General features: G+C 41.7%; 1 protein-coding gene across 13 annotated transcripts in view; it reads right to left on the reverse strand.

Annotated features, from left to right (window-relative positions):
• EBF1 (EBF transcription factor 1) overlaps positions 1 to 25839 on the reverse strand; it is a 404609-nt gene that overhangs the window by 131597 nt on the left and 247173 nt on the right. For 7 of the 13 annotated variants that reach the window (XM_068979374.1, XM_068979370.1, XM_068979365.1 and 4 more), the window contains exons 7-8: positions 18315 to 18396; positions 2393 to 2534 (exon numbers count right to left, since the gene is read on the reverse strand). In XM_068979374.1, coding sequence (XP_068835475.1) covers positions 2393 to 2534; positions 18315 to 18396 — 224 coding nt within the window. The remainder of the gene's footprint in view (positions 1 to 2392; positions 2535 to 18314; positions 18397 to 25839) is intronic. The other 6 variants (XM_068979369.1, XM_068979375.1, XM_068979371.1 and 3 more) reach the window with 1 other exon arrangement.

Genomic DNA, 25839 nt, shown 5'->3' on the forward strand with positions numbered 1-25839 from the left:
GAATACAAATGCTAGCCCAACTGAAATATTAATAAGTCCACCTAGAAGGGAGAATGCTCCAGCTGGAAGGTAGCTTACAGACATTTTGATCCAGAAATCTCAAACTGTGAGCCTCTGGCTGTCTTCTACCTAAGTGACTTTCTTCCCCTGTCCTTCCTTCAGGGGCTAAAACACTTTGTAATTTGTTACCAACAATTAAAAATTGAAAGAGTTTTACTTCTGGTCAGACGGGAACATCTGGCCCACCTGGGCTCTCCCTGCCCTTGATGACAACTGCCCCGGGCTTGGGTCGGCAGAGCATGAACTTGCCCTTCTTCCGCAGTCTCCACCCAGCCAACTTCCCCTCTGTATGTGACCTGCCCCCACCCAAGGCACTTTTTTTTTTTTTTTTTACCCCTCAGAGATCATCACCTTTACTTTGCCGAGAAGGAAACTAAGGATCCTCAAAGGTAAGCTGACTTGTCCAAGGTCACACAAAGGCTAGAAGTGAAGCTCAGAACTGGTTTAGGTTTCAAGGCTCTTTCTCTACCATGCCATGATGTAAAATAATGTTCCTGACCTCTAGGCCCTAGAGGTGTCCTTGCTAGTGAGTTTGTTTTGCACTGGTTTGTGTTGGGGTTTTTTGGTGGAGGGATGATTTGCAAGGTGTCATGTGCTCTCCCACCAGCTTCCCAAGGGCAGGAATGGGAACCTGGGTGTGGTCTGCACATGGAGCACATTTTAGAACTATGGACCCGTGACTGTCAGATACCAAACTGACAGTCAAGTCTGTTCCCAGACAGGACAGTAACTAACGGTCAGAGTTGGAAACAAGACTTTGGCTTTGAAGCCACTGTTGTCCAAATTGTATCCACTGAGTATTTACCTATTTTTCCTTCTTCCTTTCACCTCAATATCTCCAATCATACAAAGTCTGAAGTGACTCCAAGGGTATAAAAATGGCAATATTACTATAAAGTGAGGATCCGAATAATTTTAAGTACAGAAATGGAGCTAGGAATGTAATCATGAGCAGGTGTTTCAAATGGCCTCCTGCAAAAAGTAATATCCATCCATCTCAGCACTAATGAAACCATAAAGAAGCAGCTTTTGAAAGATGATGGTTTACTTTAAAAAGACTGTAAAACTGGATGTGGTATAGAATCCCTTCTAAGAGTGTTCCATCTGGCTAATTAATAAAAAGTACAGATTGTGTATTCCTTAGGCACAGACACACACACACACACAAAAATACAGGCAAAAATGGTGACAGTAGTGTGTTTATTAAATTGAGATGCCAGCAGAGAAAGGAGTTTTCTACCCTATGAACTACATCGTGGACAGTTCATGGTCCACCAAAAGATCAGGCAATCAGGTGGTACTTTGTGTGATAGTGTTTTCAAAAGAATTCTGATGACCTAGCAAACTGAAAGTGAAATGGGGAAAATAAGTGAAGAGTTTAATTGAGGAGGTTGGAGGAAGCCTAGCACAGTGACTGGTATCCAGTTGAGACTCAGTCACAATTTTTTGGGTGGATTGATGGATGGATGAAAAATGGATGGATAAACAAAGGATGAATGGAATGGCTGGACAGAGGATGGATGATGATGGATGGATAGATGGGTTGATGAACGGGTAGATGATGAATAGATGGATTCACTATATAAATATACAGGTAACTCAGAAACATTTGGACATATGCTCAGTCCAGCCTCTTGTTCCTTTGAGTGGCATTCAATTTATTTGTTTCAAATTTTTGTCTGGTTTCCTCTAGTCCTCTCAAAGGTACAACTAACTAGCCATAAAATGAAGACAAATATGTTTCTCCCCACCAAAATCTGCCTATATAAAGCAGGCTGCACCATGTGGTGATGAAGGGTGGGGCATGCACAGGGCACGGAAGGGACATTTAGTTTGGAATTTATATGCAAAAAGAAACACATCCAAGCAACACTTTGGAACCTTATCTCCAAATGAAGTTAAATGTATGGTCACAGACACATACCAGTAGGATTGTAAAGAAAGTGAAGTTCATTATACAATCAGGTCAACCACAAACTCAAAATACTCAAAATCTCAAAAAACTCAAAATCAGGATTTTTGTTGCCCTGTTTTGGCCTTTCGCTATTTTTAAAATTAAGTGGCAGTTTAAAATAAAGCAGTGGTCCAATCTCCTTCTGTCTCTCCAACATAAGGATGGAAATGTCAGCCATTTCCAGGGTAGGGACCTGTGCAACAAGAAAGCCTGGGCCTCCGAGATATCTTTCTGTATTGAAATATTCAGCATCAATACTGTTCAACAGGACATTTGAAATTTGAAAAGGGGTAGAAAAGATGGTGGAGTTGGAAGAAAGAAACCAAATAAATGCACAGTTAAAGTAGCAATGACAACCAATGAAAATGATTCGCCTACCATGTTCCAGATAAGAGGGCGTACCTTCCGAGGGGTCAAGCCTCCGAGCCCTCCGCCCATGCTTTGAGTTATTATGGACAAACATATTATCAGAGACTGCCAGGACATGGCCATCCACATTGACTGTCGTAGACACCACGACCTGGAGGCAGGAGAGAGAAATGAATGAACATTTTAATATAAAAGCACGGAGGGTAATAAACTCAAGTTAAATAAATAACAGCTGGGAGCTGCAGAAAATTGCATAGCTATTTCACATAATAACTGGTGCTTATGCTGTACAAGTCTAACAAGAGGAGCTATTGATGAGTGGGTCTTTGGCATGGAACGCTTTTGATGCAGTTTTAAGTAAAATTGCACAGTTTATAGTTATACAGCAGAAGGTACACTGTTAACCATAATTTTAACAAGAGGATCTTTATTAGCATATTTTTTTTTACACAAGGGTGGTTGTGTTTCACCTAAATTACCCTTCAGTTTAGACACTGAAGCAGATATCACAGTTGATCATGCAAATAAAAATCTTTTGAATCTTTAAAATATTCCCCCCCCCACCACCACCACTGTGTCAGGGTTAAGAGGAGAGAGAAATGAGCTGGGATGCATTTTTCTCTCCTGGGTGTCTCTTTGGGGTTTCTTGTACTTTTTTCTACCCACATTCGTTTAGTTAAGCAGACAGACCAAAGCCCCCCTCACCACCATCACCACCACTACCCAAAAATCTTTGCTAATTAAGAGTCTTAGAGCTGTGTTTCAAGGCCAAAAAAACAGAAGTCTTGGCCCAAGGTACAATCAGATACCCTGGCGGTCCCATAAACTGATTGGAGTTTGCCAGAAGGGACCCAGGCAAGGGTGTTTTCTCAGAGAACTTGGACTAAAACAATAAGAAGAAATGACCTACACTTCTCCTTATATTAAATGGGGAAGAGGATTAAAACTGAAACCCACAGAGATATGTTTATTCATGCGACCTCTTACAACCAAATATAATAATTGTCTGTAATTGCAGCTTCAGCGTCCGCCTCATGCTTTGACATGGGAAACAGCAATCAGCCGGCTCCCGTTTAATCCACCTATTATGTTGACTAATTAACTTTGCTCGACACTTTATTTCTTCCTCCATTATCAGCCCCTGTCAGCCGCAAGCACCCTGCAGCATAGGGGGGACCTCAGGCTCTTTGATTGATCACCGATAGATTGACATGCAGATTAATTTAATTAGAATCACCTCACTTGAGAAATGAAAGACAATGGCAAGAGGGCTAATAGATCTGCTCTCATAATGAGGCGAACCTCCAGAGCCAAGGCTGAGGATTTCTGATTTATTTTTGCTCAATTCCCCAGTTGCTTGGGAAGACTCGCGCTTTAATTGTTCTTGGTTTTGGCGCTTTAATTGTTCTTGGTTTCGAGAGGCATTAGCCCCTGAAGAGGTGAAACGCTTTACAAGGATTGGCACATACTGAGGCCCCAGCTTCTGAGAAGCCTTTTCTCCAAGTTGGGGAAAGGGGACCCTCTTCTAGAGTCTTGGGCAATGAATGCTCTGATTTCATCACCTGAGTTGGGCAGAGGGGAAAATGCTGGGCCTGTGAACTGTAAGCCCTGCCTGGAAAAGCAACCCCACTCCCAACCCTGTAGACCCCCACCAATGGATGCCACACTTAAAAGTTCCACCGTCTCCACCTCTTTGACCTCACAGCATCCTAGTTCAACACAGCAGATTCCTCCAAGATGGCAACACAATTTTTCTGTTTTCCTTCTGGGCCCTCCCTTCTGCAGACTTGAGGCCCTTCTCCCCCACATCAAGAGGATCTAGACTTCCTCAGACCCAGAAAGAGGGGTCCCACTCTGGGGTCTCCCAGGGATGACTGCTGGGGGCGCTCCTGTGAGGTCCCCTCCATTCTCCCTTGGGGTCCTCAAGATCCAACCCCAAGCAGGACTCGGACCCACACCTGATTTTAGTTTTCACTATTTTACTAAAATGCAAAGTAAACAATTAAGAGAGTCCATTTAGGGACTCAGGGCCTTCTCCTTAGTCATTGTGATATCCAAAATTCCAGCCAGGGCAAGTCATTCATGGAAGGACACAGTCAGTTCTAAGCAGCAGTTTGCAAAGTGGTTTTTCTCTTTCTTCATGATTGACCAACCAGATGTGACGGCTGGAGGCTCTGTGTGTGCCTCATCAATTATAGGTTAATTTAGAAGGAAGAGAAGGAGAAAGACTAAGAGGGAGAGAAGAAAATTCTCTATTCTTCTATTTTTGAAAAGTACTATGAGTGGTGGCAGAGTCTATATTATTTAAAGCAACAGAAATTGATTTTTCTTTTTAGTTCAGGAGATGACTTCGTGGGACATTTACAATTATGTAACGGAGCTGGGTCTTTCAAAGAATTTTTGATTTACTACAAGACCACAATTGAGTGGTCACTGGAGTCGTTAGCTGAAGAAACTATAAAAGGAATGACAAACGGTATCTGTTTCCAGTGTCAGGAAATACAGAAAGTGGTTATTCTAGATGTCTGTCTTAAAAAAAAAAAAAAAGCAATGACAATCCAACATGCACCTGTAAGTCAGACTGCTACAGGCTTAAAATATTCAGTATCGTTTAAAGACACTGTCATCTAATTCCTACATTGAACAAAAACTGAAAACGGTTAGGAAAGAAAACTACACCCCGTATGTCTGTCTTTTCTTGGCAAGAGAGGGACTACCAAGGCCACATGTGTGATAGGATAATTTCATAGAAAGACCAATTATAACTGGAGAAAGATAATACCAAGAATTCTCATGCCTTTAAGTTTCTAGAAAATAAACACCTTATATGTTCCTCAAAAACTCATAACACTGTACATTTTAACTCCCGTACCCCAAAATAATTTCTCTCATTCCAATTTGAAATGATTAGGATATAGTTAAATAAAATAAATGCTGCAATTAATCCACAGAGCAACTTGTAAATATATATACACACACACACACACACACATATATATATATAATGCTGAGATGCAAAGGGAACACTGAAAACTCCTTTAAAAATAAGCCTATACTGGGAGGGAAAAGGGCCTTCACAGTTTAAACACAAGATTAATGAGGTGCTGACATGTTCATGCAGGCAAGGGGACAGGCAAGCCTGCCAAATCTTCAACCTTCCCAAATTTTGTCAACAAAACTCAGCTTGAATTTGGGACAGATAAACATGGAAAATGATTTTACATTTGGACTTGACCATCTCTTCTCTTTTCTACCTTCTTCCTCACTCTGCTGACCCAGGATAAAATGAGAAACAGGTATATTTAGAATTTTATGATATCTGTTATAATTAACATAGTCTAGAATTATACTAATACAGTGGCCACACATTGGGCTATTTAAATTTAAACTAATTAAATAAAATTTAAAATTCCATTGTTCCCGAGTTTCCATAGCCATATTTCAAGTGGCCACTAGTCACATGTGGCTGGAGGCTACTATACTGGACAAGGCAGTTATGGAACACTGTCGTCTCTGAAGAATGTTCTATTGGACAGGGCTGCTGTAGAATGATTTTGAAATAAATTGTTCCAATTTATTTGTGAGGATGCCCAATTTATTTCTCCTGAAATAAGTATTAAGCTTAGGCATGTTAGGGTTATATATTCTGTATTATCATTGTATTTTGGGGGAAGTAAAACTCTGTCTGGGGAAGGAGCATGGCTTTTTAGTATAGCAATTCACAGACATGCTGATGAACACTCAGTGTGTTCCATGGCATTTTCTGTTTGTGTCCAGTTCTCTAGGTGACAATATTCAATGTGAGGGAATAAAAAGGCCACAACTATACACAGACTTTGAAGTTTTCAATTTCTTGTCTCATTACAGTGGTTCACAATTTGCTATGTTATATCCTAGATCTAAATAGACCTAAGTGTTATTATTTTTACTATCTCCCCAATCTATTTAGAACTAAAATTCAAAACAAAACTTATGACTTTTGACTCTCAAGCCTTCCTAGCTGATGCGACTTTGGCCATGTAACTTAACCTCTCTAAGCCCCTGTGTCCCTGACTCTCAAATGGAAATGTTAATAGTACCTAACTCATAAGGTTACTGTGAGGCTTACATTATTTAAAGTGGTCAGTATGGTTTCCAGTTCTCATAGAGCAAATGTTAGCAGTGCTAGCAGAGTTGTTGCTTTGTTGGTGATTTCATCAACAAGTTCAAGAACCTGTGTTGGGCTGATAATCTGAAGCATCTTATTTGCTATAAAGAGGACCCAGCATAAATTGTTATTTTCAATACAAGGATACAGAAATTATTTCTTCTACATTCACTTTTTATTAGTTTAACAATGAAATCTTACAAACTTAAAGACCTTCATGTTCACGACATTTAATTATATAATTTAGACCTCTTGTGAATTGCAAATTTCATGGTTTCTGTACTTTTGCTTTTTATAAACCATCTGCCTATTAGCCTTTTACATTCTAAACTTGAAATGAAATGAAACCTTATTGCTCTGAAATTAGCCTGTAAATTTTTCTGCATTTTATCAACGCAGTATATTTTTCCTAATACGTCATTTTAATGAGGGATTCTCTAGGAATTTTGTTATTGGTTATTATTTCCTTGTTATCATTCTTTAGACTGTCCTTCTCCCCTTCCAATCAAGCAGGAGTTCCTGTATGTCCCAACTATATTCTCTCAAACTGATGAAGCATAATCTGTCTCATGAGCAGATTTTCAAAGAGACAGGCAGCTAAATTCAGTGATGAGTGGCAGATCACATTAACAAAAGCAGCAGCTCATGTGGAAGAAGGGGTTAGGACACAGGCCACCAAAAGTTGAAATCTATACCTTTAAACATTTCTAGGGGGATGATTAAGTCATAAAAATATTTTCAGTGTTTAAATTTGTAATATCTTGGTAAGAAGTACCTCTCTCTAAAATATACATCTTCAGCAACTTAATTTTGAATAACAATTTAAAAATTATAAATCTTGGTTTTTAAGGCTTATATATGATAACTCAGTGTAAAGAAATTAGTGCTAAAGTTGGTCTATTTCACAGCTTCCTTACCTCTGGGTTTAGCTTACTCTATGCTTGCGTTAATTCAGAGCCCTTAATAAAGGTATGAAATGCACTGGCCTGAAGTACATAAAATGAGGCATTCCATGGAACAGCACTCAGCAATCAAAAGGAATAAACTATTGATACATCTGAATGAATCTCCAGAGAATTATGTCAGATGAAAAAAGCCAGTATCAAAAGGCTACATACTGCATATTATGAGCTGAATTGTGTCCCCCTCAAAATGCACTTGTTGAAGTGCGAACTCTGGAACTTAAGAACACAACTGTATTTGCAGATGGAGCCTTTGAAGAGGTAATTAAGTTTAAAATTAGGTTGTTAAGGTTGGTCTTAATCTAATCTTACTGATATCCTTACAAGGAAAGGAAATTTGGACACACAAGGGTCTTCAGGCAAAGAAAACAGACCATGTGAGGACATAGTGAGAAGGTGGCCATCTGCAAGCCAATGAAACCAAGCCTGCCAACACCTTGATCCAGAACTTCCAGCCTCCAGGATTTTGGAAAACACATTACAGGCCTGTGGTATTTTGTTACAGCAGTTGTAGCAAACTAGTACACTGCATGATTCTATTTACTACTTCTTGAAATAACAACAATTTAGAAATGAAGAACAGAGAAGTGGTTGGCAGAGATTAGGGGCAGAGGGAAGATGGATGTGGAAGCTACCTAAGGCCAGCATCTTTGCAGTGAGGAAAATGTCTCATATCTTGACTGTGGGGTGACAGATACACAGACCTACACATCACAAAATAGTATACACTAAAATATACACATGGATGGGTACAAGTAAAACTAGAGACGTGAATAAGATGAGTGGATTGCATCAATGTTTATATCCTGTATGAATACTGTATGTCATGTCCGACTCTTTGCAACCCCATGGACTGTAGCCCGCCAGGCTCCTCTGTCCATGAAATTCTCCAGGCAAGAATACTGGAGTGGGTTGCCATTCCCTTCTCCAGGGAGTCTTCCTGACCCAGAGACTGAACCTGGGTCTCCTGCATTGCAAGCGGATTCTTTACCATCTGAGCAATAGAACAATAGAACAATCTAATACTGGTCAATAATTTTGCAAAATATCACTATATTAGGGGAAACTGAATAAAGGATACACAGGATCCCTCTGAATAATTTTGTACATCTGCATGTGATTTAACCATCATAGTAATTTAAAAATTCGACTAAATAAAAGGCACCAGCAACCAGAATGTCCAACAGATGGATAAATAAACAAACTGGTAATCCACAGAATGGAGGATGATGCAGCAATAAAAAGAAATATGCTATCAAGGCACAAAAAGACACGAAGGAAACGTAAATGCAGATTACTAAATGAAAAAAGCAAACCTGTAAAGACTATATACTTCATCATTCCAACTATATGACATTTTGGAAAAGGGATAACTATGGAGATAGTGGAAAGACCAGTGGTTGCCAGGAGTTTGGAAAGAGGGAAGGAGAGATGAATAGGCAGAGCACAAAGGAACCGGTGGGGGAGGATGGAGATGAAACCATTCTAAACGGCACTGTAATGGTAGACACATATCACGAATCTGTATAAACCCACAGAATGTATAACATGGTGAGTCCAAGTGTAAACTATGGAAATTAATAATAGTATATCAATACTGACACATCAGTTGTAACACATGTATCACACTAATGCAAGATGTTGATAAGGGAAACTGCCTAAGGGGTATTAAGGAAATATATGTGAACTCTCTGCGCTTTCCCTTCATTTTTCTGCAAGCCTAAAACTTCCCTACAAAATAGAAGTCTACTAGGTCAAACTTCTACCCTCTGCTTCACCCAGCCCACATTCTACACCCAACCTATCAACTGAACTACCCTTTACAGGCTCCTCCAATGAGTCCCAAGAGACCCAAGAAATCAGCCAATCTAGAGAAGGGGACGACCGAGGATGAGATGGCTGGATGGCATCACAGACTTGATGGACGTGAGTCTGAGTGAACTCCGGGAGATGGTGATGGACAGGGAGGCCTGGTGTGCTGCGATTCATGGGGTCGCAAAGAGTCGGACACGACTGAGCGACTGAACTGAACTGAACTGAGTGGCTCCCAACTACGAGCTTTCTAATGTAGCCCTGGAGACAACCCTGCAGAAAGCGTACCCTGATTCATCCATAGGAAGGATGCATACTGTAACATGCAATAACTTGCCTTTGTTGATATGGGATCATATCAGTTCCATGTGGAAACACAGTAATCTCATGCACATGAGAAGCTCGAAACTGGCAGTTTCCATGGCTTTGACTAATTTTAAAATAGAGAGTGTGATTCTTATTCAATAAATGCAATTAAGTTGGAAGATATGTCACCACAAGAGGTTCATAAGAGAAAATGATAAAAGGAGACCTCAGTAGTTATGATACTGCGAATTTATCCAATTCCTCCTTTTTAGTTCAGTTCAGTCGCTCAGTCGTGTCTGACAGCTTGGAAAACTGAGACCCAAGAGGCTTAAAAACTTCAGGGCCACAGGGTGAATTAAGAGCAGAGGCAAAGTTGAAGGGAAACTTCAGACTCTAGGCCCACTTCTGGCCTCTCAATGCATGCTCCCGGCTTAGGTCCTCTTTCCCCTAACTGTCTCTTCCAGTACACATCACTGTCTCTCTGACTGACTACACTTTAGGCATTATCTACATAAAAATGGTCTGCAGCAGTTGGGTCTTCATTAACTTTGTCCTTTAAAATCTCCTTGGCTGATATGGAAAGAGATATTCTCTGAAACCAGCTTGATTGCAAGTTTCTATCTGGTTGAAAGATCCCAAATAACTCATTAAAAATTATGGAGGACGCATGAACCTACAGGACGTAACAGAGTGGAACTGCAGGAGTGAGGGATTGAGTAGCTGAATTAAATTCACTCTCTGAGCCTCAAGACAAAAATCTCTCTTCTTTTAACAGTAAGATAAGAACAGACACTTCTGAGTCCTTGGATTCCTGTGCTAAACTAATTTGAACCATTAGAAACTAGACTGAGCTTCTGTCTCCTGAACTGTGACACATTGTAGAAATAAAAACTCATCATTGTTCTGAACCTAGGTTTTCTCTCTGTGGATCAGGATACTTTTGATGCCTTTTAATGTTGTTGTTGGCATTTAACTGGTGCTCCATTTATGCGTTCCCATTGGCCATTTTAAGTAGCAGTGAGCCCAAGTATACATAACTGCCATGCATGCTTTCTGTTTATGGGACCACGGTACACGGACATGGAAACTGGAAGCAAGAAAATAGCATATAGTCGTCAGTTCAGATCCCAGGCTCAGACAGAGCTGAGTGTGAACCCCGACTAACTGCCATGCATGCTTTCTGTTTATGGGACCACGGTACACGGACATGGAAACTGGAAGCAAGAAAATAGCATATAGTCGTCAGTTCAGATCCCGGGCTCAGACAGAGCGGAGTGTGAACCCCGACTCCACCACTCACTAGTCTGTAACCTTAGATAAGTCACTTAATCATAGGAATAGGTGTCAGGCATCATTTTATGTACGGGAGAAGCAGCAGTGACAAAGTGTGTGCCCATCAAGAGCTTAGTCTCTGTCCAGAATGAAAAAGTTTTTAGACGATAAACAGATAAACAATGAAAGCAAATTTCAGAAGGTAAAAAGTTCCAAGAAGAAAATAAAATGAGGAAGGGGGTGAAGCCCAGGCAGGAACGACTTTGGAGCAGATGATTAGGAAGGCCTCTCGAAGGAGGTGACATTTTAGCTGAAATCTGACTAATAAGAAGTAACCAGCCATTCAATGATGTGGTGGAAGAATTTCCAGGGGCACAGGATAGCAAGTGCAAAAATCCTGAGGAAGGAATGAGTTTAGTACATTTGGTGAAGAAAAATGATGGAAGAGAAAGAAGGTCAATGTGCTCATTTGGAGCAAAGTAAACAAGGGAAAGAGGGTAGAAAAACAAATAAAATTATACATGTAAAACACTTAGTACAAGGTCTCACACATAGTAAGAGCTCTATAAGTTACAACCTAAAAAGTGGAAGAATATAAGAATACCTCTGGGTTGGCAAGTCTCAGTAAGCACCACGCATCCTCAGATCCAATAACCACTGGGCAACACTGATCAAACCAAACACTTCTATGTCTATCCTTTAATATATTTTACATTTTTTTTCAATAGCAACTGTACTTAATGTAGGAATTTATTTCCTCTAAGTGCAGAGCTACCACTCATCAAATCCTGGTCATAAGGATTCCTTTTCAGGGATGCATATTTTCTGCCAAGGCCCAGCATAAGGCTCATGCCAAGATACATATTTGCCCAATAAGCCGTAATGGTTTAATATATCAGGTTGAAAATCCACCATTTGTATTTACCATGTTATGTGAATTAATCCTGTATTCTGAAACTATCATTAGAGCTGCTTTCAGTATAATTAATCAGCATGGTGCATCTTGAAATTATTCTGTAGGAAGAGAGTGATTGCGGCTCAGGCCCCTAGCATTCTGTTGGTAAAGAATTTAATTGCAAGATGTGCTGTTTGTCAAAACAATATAAGACGGGGGTGGGGAACGGTGGAAGAGAAATAAAAGGGTTGAGAACATTTCCTTCTTTCTTTAAGTGCCTTTAAAAGCAGGCCAAAACTACAGAGAATGGGCATATATTTTAAGAATCCTCTAATCATACCCTGTGGGCTTCTGAATAAAGAAGGATTCTCCAAAATTTATAGAATTCACCGAAGAAGGGGGGAAGGCAGAGGGTTGCCTTTTAATGTCATTAACTACGTCATCATTTTTGAAAGACCACACATTTTTGGTGGGAATTTGGGAAGAAAAACCTGGTAATTTCTCCTCATATTTCTTACCCCACCCCCATTCCAAATGATGAGTAAGCAAAAGAAAATTGTTCATCTCAGATAAACACGAGACAAACATGAATTTTGGGCTTGCTGTTCTCTCTGCTCAGAAAATTCTTCTGGTTCTTCTCAAAATGACTTATTCTTATCCATTAGCTCTGAGCTTAAGAGTCCCCTCCTCGAAACTTTTCCTTGGTCACCTGCTTTTAAAGTATGTTCCCATCCCCCATCCCACACTGGTGTTCTCTCTCATAATACCCTGCTTCATTTCCTTTAAGCAATAATTGAAATTTTTAATGATGTGAAATTATTTATTTGTACACAGTGTAGCAACTGAAGGTCACTGTCCCCCATATTACTATTTTGTCTTCTTGGACAGTACAACTAGACATTTTCAGGCCTCTCAGTGGTCATACATGGCTGTGTGACAGACTTCTAGCTAGTAGAATGTGGGCAGATTTGACAAGAATCATTTCTAAGATGAGGTTTTTAAGCCCATAAGCCCTTCCACGCACTCTTTACCCTTCAACTGGATGTATGGAGACAATAAGGTTCTAGGGGGTGGTGGAGACTACTTCACATACAACAGCTACTCATTCACCAGGAACACTTGCCTTGTACCATTATGTTAGGGATAAACAACCTTCTGTTGAAGGTGAGCCATTAAATCTTCTTTGGTCTATTTGTTACAGCAGCTAGTATTATCCTAACTAATAGATCCCAACTAGAATTTAAGTTTCATTAGAGTAAACATTCCATCTTTCCTGTTCTTATCACAATATACTCACCACCTACCAGGTCAATAAATACTACTGAGTGCAGGCATGCATGCATAAACAAGCATATCTTCCATTTATGTTCACATGTAGTTACAGATCTAACATTTATACACAGATACAGATTTACAGCCTGTGGAAAACTTTGTTAAAGCAATAAGATGAATTTGGAAATTTACTTCCCAGTTTTCCAGGTATTACGGTATCTACTGTGATGACAGCTTGTACCCAGTTCTTGTTCCTCCCCTCACCTCCCCACTCTGCCAGCCCCAACAAGGGAAGCTATTGATAAGGATTTAAATCTTAAGCTTGAATTGTCTAGCTCCCGTCAGTTAAAAAGCAGACCCGTGACATGGTTTTAACACAGTCCTTTGACATTAGCATCTTTTTAGTGTCAAGATGAAGAAACAGGCTCATTTAGTCACAGGGAAATTCTCCCCGTCAGGAGAGAGAGCTGTCTCCATCCACCGCCTTCCCTCCTGCTCTCTTTCTCCCATCGTCCCCACACCCACAGAACTGAATGAAGCCTGTATCCACTGTTGTATTTAAGCAAGTTTGTTACCCTAACCACAGCCTGGGGATTTCAAAAGAAAACATCAATTATAAGCTTAAAAATAAAAAGATTGTACCAAATTCTCTACAAGGCTTATTCCATACTGCCTGAAACTATGAATACAGCCGAGCTCTGCAGACAGTGATGAATTTCTCAAAAACGCTAAGGTCATGCTAATTGACATGACCTGTGTAATTAAGCAGTCTCTGTTTACACACCAGAAGCTCAGCTGCTGTGAGGCTGAGTTTGCTTGACAGAATGTCTTTACATGTCAAGAGATCAACAACCTTTCTTATGTCCTCCTCAGTCACCTACACAGGCCCCTGATTGCTCTTCAGAGGAGACGCACTCTGGCCTGGCTACATGAATATCAGCGGACCTGGGGAACGGGACAAGAGAGAAAGTGGCATCCCTAACAGGTACGGGGAGCCCCCTGGACAGGCAAGAGGGCATGCCTTCACTCAGACGTCTCTGGGCCTTGGGTTTTCAGTGTCACTGGGAAAAGCCACATTGAGATGTAAAGAGGAGAAGGGAGTCTTCTCATGCCAACATGACACTCTCTCACTCCCCTCAGAGGCAACAGTGACATCAAAATATTTGAAACCATCTTTCCAATTAGCGTACTATGAGAAAAATGAGGAAAATCATACGTTTGCTCATGGGAAACCTTGCACCACAGTGCTTCATCTCTGCCAGCCAGCACAGCTGCACAGAAGACTCATCCTCCCCCTTTCGGTTTAGTCCTAAGAGCTGGGAATGTCAATATGATTTCCAAATGAGTGCTCCAAGCCATCAGGGGCGCCTGGATTCAGGCTTCATTTATTGAAGGGTCTTTCTTGCCCTGAGAACTGGCCAAAACCTCTACCAATTAGGTGAAGCTCAGGCAGCCTTCAGAGCAATAACCTCTTTCTCTAAAATTCACATGAGTAAACACTGACCAGCACTGTGGCTATAATCAGAAACAGTGCTCAAGTTTTTCCCCTTCTGCACAACTCCACATTCTGCTTGACGAGACATATTGGAATCCCAGTGTTCTTCGGGCAGCTGGCATCCTTAGGTTCTATTCAGGGCAAACACCCTTTTGAACACTGTTCTTGACTTCCCTGGGATTCTAATACTATTCACAGGTACCCCCTGGGCTCTCAGATGTAGAGAGACCTCCTTACTGCCTCGCTACGTATCTGCCTAAAGGCGGTGGACAAGTTCTTTACTGTTGCACCACATTAGAGAACATCTGGGTCAAATCGACTGGGTTGAATCACTGCTTCAGGACTTAGTAGATGTGTGACTTTGGGCAAACTGCTTAACTTCCCTAAACTTCACGTACCTCATTTGTAGAGTGGAAGTAATTCCTGTTTGCATGACCCTAATTCCTGTTTGGATGTGTTGCGAAGATAAATATGGTAACTCATATAAAATACTTAGCACAAAACTGCTCACAAAAGTACACCAGCACTGTTAGCTTCATCATCATCATTACAGACAATGTCCATAGATGTATATCAAGATACATACATGGACTCATATATTTATACATATAAATATGAATGCAGACCCAAATATAAATGGTCATCTCCCTAGCACTTAATATAGTTAGAAATGAACCAAGACAAGGAACACAGGAAGAAAAGCAAGCTTGAGGCAGAGGCCCACGCAAAAAATGAGGCTGACAATGGTGTTTAGGGCGCATTGAGTTGCAGTTGCTAGATACATCCAACAATGCGTAAGACCATGTGTTAACCATGTAAAAGTGATGATTCATGAAATACGCAAATGAACACAAATACAAAACAAAGTGTCAGTGCTCATTCTGCCACAGGCTCCCTCTTTCCTCTCCCAGTAAGTAGGAAGTCGGTGACAGGAATAAAGGGGGTTAAATTTGAGCTCTAATAAGGAATTTGTCATTGCTGATAGAGACAGAGCTCTTCTTTGACACAAAGACTGACTCTATAGTGGTCAAGGTAGCAGCCCCTACTGGGAAAGGTCCACCTACTTTAGGATCAGTTGGAGAATACTGAGACAGAGCATTGTCAAGGTGGGACCTTGTGTTGGGCAACTTTCAAGTGTAATCAAAGGGTACACTCTTTGGGACAGCAGCACTGTCAGCTGGAGAGTATGTCAGAGGTCATCAGGGATAGGACTAAACCTGTCCTATCCCAGTGATTCCCAACCAGGGGCAATTCTGCATCCCCTTCCCCATAGGGGACATTTGTCAATGTCTGGAGACACTTTGGTGTCTCTCATGACTGCAAGGGGTGGAGGATGGTTTCTCTACTGGTATCTGGTGGGTAAAGGCCATTGATTCTGGCTAAATATCCTTTGACACACAGAACAAATCCACCTCCCTCCCAACAAGGTTTATTCAGTCTAAAGTGTCATTTCTGCCCAGGCTGAGAAAAGTTGTACTCAACTATTGGCCCAGCTTTAGTTTATAGCAAATATTTTCTTCAAAATTGTACATTTATATTTTATCTTTTGCAAATCGGTCATGCTTTCAAAGTACTGTCCTTTGTGAAAGAAGAAGAATCATCATTTTTACTCCATTTTACAGTAGAGGAAATTGAAGTTTTGCAGAAATCTAACTCATGCCTCCTTGTCTCAGTAGCCCTTCTACTCAACAAAGAATAACTACTTTGTCTGCAAAAATAAAGCTTTCTAGACACTCTCAAAAATAACAGACTGAGTTGGTTCTCATCTCATCCAAAAGCTACATTCCTATAATTCAAAGCTTTCAGACATTTCACTAGCAGGTCCTGCAAGGGAAAATAAGGCCCCTGAAACCTTACACACACTCTCTTTTAGATTCCCAAAATTACTGAAGACCATCTCTAACTCTGCCACTCTGAGAAGCACAGCCAAGTCGATCCTAGTATTCACAAGGCATCATACAGGTATAGACACATTTATTATATGTTATGAATTGGTTCATGTCTGGACATGTCTTTTTCCTAACCCAAGTTTGGTCAAAGGAGATACATGGCCCATTTCAAGGCCAAGGTAAGTGACAACATAGTTTATACAAAACTCATTCTCACATTTTAAGACACTTAGCACCACATATTTAACAGCATCACATGTTGCCCAAGCAAAGATGCTCCAACTCAACACAAAAATGTCCTGAGTAGGCATGAGAGCACCCAAGTCTGCCCACTTGGTCAGAAGCTCCCCAGGAGAGACATTTTCCAGGAAATTAGGTATCTAGGGGTTCTCCCCATTCATCTGTCAGGACAAAAGGCGGGAAGCCCAAATGATTTCCAGAACTGCTTCAGAATCTCAGGGGCAGGAGTCTTCTTTTTACTGAATTTGTTCTTTCATGAGACTACTAAGTCTCACCTATTAAAAAAAATAATTATCTTAGAGACTAAGAGATCTTGACATCCAAAAAGTAATGCCCAGAATCATCCCTTCCCTTTCTCCCATCAGAAAATGTACAGAGAAAATTTGTCCAGATCCTCTCAGAGATCCTATATTTCAATCTACACTTAAAGCAGACTAACTCCACCTAAGAACATACCTTAAACTCCAAGATATTTTCACTGACAGACCACATGGGCATCCATAGATAGACACATCATTACTATGGTGAAGAAACTAAGACTGACCAAATGAGTTAGTCATAAAATTCGATGGAGAGCAACATAAGGGTCTAGAACCTTGCTACTCCAAGTGTGGTCCATGGCTTTGCCCATCACTTGGGAGCTTGTTAGAAAGGTAGAATTTCAGGCCCACCGCAGACCTCAATTAGCAGTTTAACAAGATCCCCAGAGGATTCTCGGCACTTTAGAGTTTAAGAAGCACATACCTAGAATTTAGCAACCTTTCCTAAAGCCTAACCACCATTCTGTGTTTTGGAAGTTAACAAATGTATTTTCACATATTTTTCCTTTAGTAAATGTATAATTATATGAGGTTAACATACCACTAAAGCTTTAAATGGAGGCAGATCTGACTGATGCTTGAAAACATTTACAGGGGCTGAACAAGGACATTTCTCAAACAGACTGAATGTCACCCATACTGCCCTACACGCTGCTTCTTCAGAGATCCACTTTTAATAAGATAATTACTAATAATCTCCAAGATTGGAAAGGGAAAACAAGAGAAAGGAAGGAAGAAAGTGATGTTATTCCAAAACAGCACAAAGCTCCTATTGACCAGTTTTCTACCTGTAGAACTTTAGGCAAAGACTTCATGATTCGTATGTGCTCCACTTAACATGCAGTGATTTAAGCTAGTGGTCCTCAACATTTTTGGCACCAGGTACCAGTTTCATGGAAGACAAATTTTCCATGCACAGGGTGAGGAGGGGGTGGTTTCAGGATGATTTAAACACATGACATTTATTGTGCACTTTATTTCGATTATTATTATATCAGCTCCACCTCAGATCATCCGGCATTAGATCCTGGGGATTGGGGACCGCTGGTTTAAGCCTATGAGTCCATTCGGGAAGCCAGACGAGGCTCAAAGGGTACCACAACCTCAACCACTGAACACAGGTGGCTCAGTCCTAATCCTTCTCTAATTAAAACAACAACTTCTAGAGAAAAGACACCTAGGGACCCAAACTCACCTGCTTGTCACCTCTGGGAAAACAATGATACAATGAGACTCTGGATCTTCTCTACCTAAGACTTCTTTTACCCTCTCCTGATACTCATGTCATTATTCAGGTATAAGAAGGGCAAGACAGACCCACCTGGAATCTCCGCATGTCACGTGGGTTTCCTGCATTCTTTAGGCAATTTTGGTTACATTTGAGGAAAAATTTCAAGAAGAACCTGTGAAGAAACAAATTACCATGGTTAGCATTTCAGTCCTCCACAGAAGGGGAAAAAAAAAAGCAGTAAGTCACTTCTGGGTTGTGCATTCTATTCTCTGGGCATTTTCTGAAACATTCAGAATGACGTTAGAGCCAGTATTTGGTTTATAGATTTAGTCTGCGTTTCACACCCAAGTTGGGTGTTCTATATGAAGAGAATGCTCTCCGTGGTGCCAACAGATCTCACGGAAGAATTAAGCCCCCAAGGAAGTATTTTCACTCATAGAGAGGGTAAGTCTTCCCTATAATTTAAGGCAGGTTCCAATTGGAGATAATTGCCTGAGAATTACTCATGGTCCCCAACAACAACATGTAATTTAAGCACCATAAATTCACAGATGATGAAGCAGCAAAATACATGTTGGATGAATATAAGGACATGGTAAACACTTTTTATCCGAGCATCTCCAAGTAAAACATTCTGATTAGGAGTGCTTATGAGAAGATTCACATACTGACTAAAGTCCACTGATTTTTTGAACATGAAAGTGAAAGTGAAGTTGCTCGGTCGTGTCCGACTCTTTGTGACCCCATGGACTGTAGCCCGCCAGGCTCCTCTGTCCATGGGGATTCTCCAGGCAAGAAACTGGAGTGGGTTGCCATTTCCTTCTCCAGGGGATCTTCCCGATCCAGGGATCAAACCTGGGTCTCCTGCATTGCAGGCAGACTCTTTACCCTTTGAGCCACCAGGGAATCCCAAGTAAAATTTTCTGACTAGAAGTGCTTATGAGAAGATTCACATACTGACTAAAGTCGATTGATTTGTTGAACATATCCCATATGTTTTCCTTACATGCCAGCTATAGACAAAAGCTATTTGTGATGGAAGAAGGAACGTCCTGCTTCACAGCCACCTGATCTCTGAACTGATTCCATAACGAGATCCATGGGTTTTACTGGCTAGGGTGACCAAAGGTCTCAATTTGCCCAGAACTATACTAGTTTACACCAGCTGTATTATTGTAAGTGTGAATAGTTCAAATCAGTCAATCTTAAAGGAAATCAACCCAGAATATTCACTGGAAGGACTGATGCTGAAACTGAAGCTCAAATACTTTGGCCACCTGATGCAAAGAGCCAACTCACTGGAGAAGACCCTGATGCTGGGGAAGATTGAAGGCAGAAGGAGAAGGGGATGACAGAGAATGAGATGGCTGGATGGCATCACTGACTCATTGCACATGAGTTGGAGCAAACTATGGGAAATAGTGAAAGACAGGGAAGTCGGGAGTGTTGCAGTCCATGGGATCACAAAAGAGTCTGAGCTACTGAGCAACAACAAAATGAAAAGTACCCACTTTAACTTTTAAAAGTGTCCTGCACTGGGTGATAAATTAGATGAGTTATTTCTACCTTTCTGTGAATCAGGAGAGTTATTGCTATATTTCTTAGGTGGGAGTTGTTGAAGTTCATCATGGAAAGGCAGCATGATCAAAAGTGTCCAATCAGGGCATTCTTGTTAGTTACCTACAACTAAAGCTCTCCATCCGCCTGTTAATATGTTTGGGGAAAGAAGCATTTTAAAAGCTGCTGAAAGTTCTTCATTCCTTTTTACTTTTAGGGATATGGATTTCAGGCCCACTTTCCCAAAATATTACAATGCATTAAAATGTTGCTCAGTTAAATTCTCATATGAATTTTCCTGTCATCACCTTTTCCCCATTTCAAGTCTATACTGCAGTAAAATTCCTACTTCAATACACATAATTTGTGAGGAACTATCAAGCTGGGATGTCTGGATTTAGCTCTGAGTATAAAGTCTATCAACCAAATAACACCTCTATAATGAGTGAGAGTGAGTGAAGTCGCTTAGTCGTGTCCGACTCTTTGCAACCCCATGGACTGTAGCCCACCAGGCTCCTCCTTCCATGGGATTCTCCAGGCAAGAATACTGGAGTGGGTTGCCATTTCCTTCTCCAGGGGATCTTCCCAACCCAGGGATAGAACCCAGTTCTCCCACATTGCAGGCAGACGCTTTAACCTCTGAGCCACCAGGGAAGCCCAGAGCATAGCACAAAGAAGCACCAAATTCAGCCAATTTCTGAAAATCAGACTAAGCGATGTCCCAACAGAATCTTTCTCCTCCCCGGTCTCTTAGACTCTGCCAAGAGGGAAGTATGGCATGGGAATAACTCTTTGAAGAGAGACAATGACTTTGTCCACCCCCAAAATCACATTTTAAAATGTAAATATCTTCCTGAAACAGCTCTTTTGACATCACACAACGTTCAACTGTCCATCAATGAGACCTGGCTTCTGAACAATCCTTCATCCCTACTTCCAGGTTCTGTTCACAGAGGCCAAAGTTTATCAGCCTTTCTGAACAAGAGAGATGACTCATGGCACACTGCTGAGCCCAGCTGAGTAAAATAAAATCCTGCTCAAAGAGCAACACTGGCCCATTGGCCAGTGCAGACCTGGCCACGTGTACTAGGGGAGTCTGGGGACAGGAGAGGGGTTTGAGGGTGTGGTCCCAACCCTAAGCGCCTCTGCACTGTACCCTACTCTGAATTCTCAGACAGCAAGTGCTGGAAGCCCTAGCGACCACACCTTACTGTCAGAAACTGTCTGATGTGGTGGAGGTCAGGGATAGTGAGTCTGCCATCTTGACCGGGCTCAAGCTTACATCCAAAGACACCTAAAGTGTGAAAACTGGCTGCTTCTTTCAAGCACAGCTGGTTGAAAGAGAATATTTAAAAGCCACACAAACCCCAGGACAGGGCTGATTATCACTAAATTGACAGTGAGAGTCGACTTGAGATGATAGAAATGCCATGACCCTTAAAAATATTCAGACTGAGATTCCTATCAAACTCTGACAGATACTGCTGTGTGACTTTTGATAAAGTGCTGAACTTCTCTGCACGACACTCTTACCTAGAATTTGGGTATAATACCAGTCCCTATCATAGAAGGTGACTATGAAAATTAACTGCAATGATACATGGTGTCTGGAACATGGTACACACAGTGATGGTGGCTGCCATAATAATAATCTCTTTCATGTATTAGGTGCTTACTTTGCATTCAGAAAGCTGAGAACTTCAAATATATTTTTCCATTCAAGCCTCCTAAATAACCTCTACTATTAATGCCATTTTATTAATGAGGAAACTGAGGTTCAGAGAACGTAAATAAGTTGCCCAAAGGTTACTAAACTTGGATCAACTCAAATTTGCACAAAGCCTGTGCTTTTAACCATTGTGCTACAGTAGTTTTAATAATCACAGAAGTAGTGCATGGTTGCTATTAATACTAATTGTATCATTGACAGCAACTGTACCACAATGGCAGCTGCATAAATAAGAGTAATCATAAGAGTAATTATTAGTACGATTGTTTCCACACTAGCAACCTGAACATTGTGGAGGGAGACGTCGCTGCCATTCTCCATCCAGTGGGCACCCCACTCCCACACCTGGTTCTTCAGGACTGATAGATAATATCCACCGCCTGTGTATGTTTAAAGCCATTTGAGCCAGACCCGACAGCCAGATTCAGGTTGTGTTGGAAGGAGCTGTCAGCACACCCTCTGACATCTTCAAGTCAGACAACTGCTAGCCACCATGAGGGGGTCCATCTGGTGCCAAAATGGATTTTGAAAGGCAGGCAAACAGGACATTAGCTCTGCCAGAGAAACAGAATCAAGGGGGCAGGGGATCTTCTGCCTCGGCGATGAGCCGGGCGAGGCGCCTGTCACCAGCCCATCGTTAGCACAAAAGCTATGCTGGGCACAAACCAGATCCCCGTTACCCTAAGCTGCCCTGTCACTTGGCACGCTGGCAGCATCTTCTGCCCGCCCTCTCAACAGCGGATCCCTAGCTGAAACTGAAGGCTTGACCATCTGTTGTGGGGAAGAGATAGCGTCAACTGGTGCCTGAGGCCTCACACAAGCCCTTATGTGGCAAAGACACTCAGAAGGGCTAGTTCTGTTGGAGAAAGCCAGCCCTATCCCAGGCGGAGCATCAGGAATTCTTTCAAAGTTTTCCCCCAAGTAGAGGCCAAATGTCTGACCCTTTCGGATCATACTTCCTTAAAGAAACTGCGAGGAGTTAGAAGCAGGAGTTAAAAATATCCCCACCGAAAGATGGAGTTAGGTGTGGCACACAAAGTTTTTTTTTTTGGGGGGGGGGGGTGGTTTATCAGGCTGTTTTGAAGGCATCTGTAAACCTGGGGACACGTGTACATCTGCTGGTCTGCCGAGAAGATATCAGATTCTAAGGAGGAGTGGTGCTTTGAACAAAGGGGAGGTTAGCGTAACTCAAAACCACACTTTTGTCTACCAAATTACCACATTTTGTGTGGCGGGTGTGTTTGATAAACTTGTTGTCAGGGAGAAAGAGCGCACACCCTTATCCCAACCGTGGGAAACTGACCCAAAGCGAGACAAAGCCCCCATTGACCCCTTAGTGTTCCAGAAGTCCATAAACTACAGGAAACAGCCCAAGAAGGACCCAACTCCAGGCTTTTTTTTTTTTTTTTTGAATGGGGGAAGGAGTGGCAAGAAACCTGACACCTTTCCATTAACTTTCAATACAAATAATATTTTGTGGTCATACAGTGTTACATGATTCAAAACACTTCTATCCTCAGAATCTCACTGAATCCTCACAGAAGTCCTACAATTAGGCAGGTCAGGAATGCTCAACCCATGTGAAAGGCAAAAAAATAAAATAAAACAACTAAGATTCAACAAAATTAAGATATTTATTGAAAGACAAATCTAAACTAATACCCTATATATTGGCCCAAAGGACTCACTAATGTATGAGTTATCTCTGTGGATTACAGGACTTTTATAAAGTGACCTAAACTAACACTGGGCCTACCTTCTTCACCGTGTACGTGAGAAAGTTGAGAGGTCAGGAACATGACAATACTCACAGAGTTACAGTCGTTCTGAGAGCTAAAACTATTAATCCACAAGTCTCGACTTCTAAACTGCATGATTTTTCCAATGTAGTGTTAGTTTTTCAAAAGCCAACCCAATAAGAGCTCATCACTGGAGCTACTGGATTTTGCAGTCTACTACTTCCATTATGAAGGGCTTCTCTGGTGGCTTAGTGGTAAAGAAACTGCCTGCAATGCAGGAGACTTGCAGAAGACACAGGTTTGATCCCTGGGTTGGAAAGATTCGGTGGAGGAGGAAATGGCAACTCCCTCCAGTTATTCTTGCCTAGAGAATCCCATGGACAGAGGAGCCTGGCAGGCTACAGTCCATGGGGTCACAAAGAGTTGGACATGAGTAAGCAACTGAGCACACACGTACACACACCTTCATTAGGAAAGTGACAGTCATAAAACCCAAAGTGACAGTCTAATAGAAGTTGTGTTTAGGTTCACCAATGAGGCTAATGTATGACATTACCCTCACTGAACATTACTGAACCGACCACACGTATTTGTAGAACATAACTGCTTATTCAATGATTTCCCTGTATCACATTTTACCAACCAACAGATATTCAGTATAAGGAGTAGTTTCCATGTGACGAGCACAGTGCTAGATACCAAAGGTACCACCAGGCACCCCCAAAAGGAAAGTTATTAGTCAACAGGACAGGCCCCATCCATACAAGGATGTAAAATAACAAAAAATCATCTCTGTATACCCAGTACATGGCACAGGACTCAGAACCAATGGCTTTTTGGTAAATATTTATACCGCTAAACAGAATCCCAAACCTCCCAAGGGTAGAAATAGGACCGTTCTATGATGAAGACAGCAGTAGAGTACTCTGGACAGGTGCTTGGGTTAAAGATAAGATAAGCCTAGGTGAATTTCTCCAATTCCCTGAGCATCAGTGGCCGCAATAAAACATGAGAGGAGCAGTACCATCCCTTCCAGCCACCTGGTGTGACTCTCATCATAATCCTACCTTTACTCTTTAATTAATTGTGCTACTTTAGAAAAGTTATTTAACCTCTCTGTGCCTCATCTGTCAAATGGGGGCAACAAAATCCGACTTCAGAGGGTTATTGAGAATTCAATGAGTAATATATGTAGAGTGTTAAAATAGTACCTGGCACAGAAGAATAAATAATTCTTTCTATCATCAACTGCTCTAATGTTCAGAGATACTGAAATTTTTCAGGTACAGAAAGTATTCTCTCTTTGAATGTTAAGGTTAAGAAAGGAAGCAAAGATCTATGTAACTGACAAGAACTATAGGTTTCATTGAATGATCTACAAAAAGGAAAAAAAAAAGACAGAAAGAAACAAACAAAAGGCAGGTAATAACGACTAAAGTAGCTCTTTCCAAAGGCCAAGACACAAAGGGGAGGAAAGGTAACAGCTTAAATCACAGAGGATTGCAGCTAGTCACACTGAAGGGCACACAGAGTAAAACCATCCATTAGGCAACAGCTTGTACATCATTAATTATTATGCAAAGCATTGTGATAGATCTGGGTTGAGCAGGTTGAGTTTTCACTGCCCCCACCCAAATTCTGAAAATCACGCTTGGACGTTTTCAGCTGCTCTTATAATGTCCAGGCTGGAAAAGAAAAGCATCAGGACACACCTAAACCAAGACATAAAAGCCCCATTCGCAGTGTTCAGGCTCCCTGAAAGTTCCTCCGACTTCTCCCTGCAGACGGTTACGTGGCAGACGCTCCTTCTCAAAGATACTCCAGACGCGGAGGCTCACTCCGCCCAGTGAGGGAAACAGCTGTGTGGAAACAGCTGTGGGGTCCCTGTGTGTGAAACTCAAGCTGCTCTTGCACACACTTGCTGGAGGGTAGAGAGGCAAGGGCCTCATGATTCAAAGGTCATCTTTGGAGGAATCCTTGCCACAAACAGCGCCATCCTCTGGGCTCTGCCACCGAAGAGCAGAACCATCTGCCTCCGAGACTAAATCTACTGCCCAGATGTAACCAAGAGACTTTCCTGGAGTACAAGGGTTCTCTCAAATTAAAAATATTTAACCAGAAAGCACCTATCCCCATCCAGACGCCTGAGATGCCAGGGACTGTCTCAGAAATACCACTGCTACTCCATGGGAGCCCTCCGTGAAGAGGTAAACACAAGTCCATAGCCCTGCCATGAAAAACAGATCACCCTTGAAAACAGGGGGCCGAAACAGCTAGGAAGAGAAAACTTTATTTTCAATGTCAACACTTTTGGGTTCCTAGTACACAGAAGAAGTTGTAGAGTACAGTTCATCCATGTGAAAATATGATACCCGCCAAGTCTGCCAGAACCCCAGGGATGCCACCAGGGCAGGCTGGGGAGGCTGGGCCTGTATGAGGGCAAAGGTTTCTGACTGCCTGGCTGACCTCCTCCCCTTCTCTGATAATGCACCACTGAGAGAGGACCTGCCTTGACTCAAACCCCTGCAGTTCTGTCTGGGAGACCGGAAAGACCAGAAGGGGAGAAACAGGATCATGGAGGGGATTCTAC

This window comes from Capricornis sumatraensis, chromosome 9, assembly GCF_032405125.1.
Source record: "Capricornis sumatraensis isolate serow.1 chromosome 9, serow.2, whole genome shotgun sequence".
In the NCBI taxonomy this organism is placed as follows: Eukaryota; Metazoa; Chordata; class Mammalia; order Artiodactyla; family Bovidae; genus Capricornis; species Capricornis sumatraensis.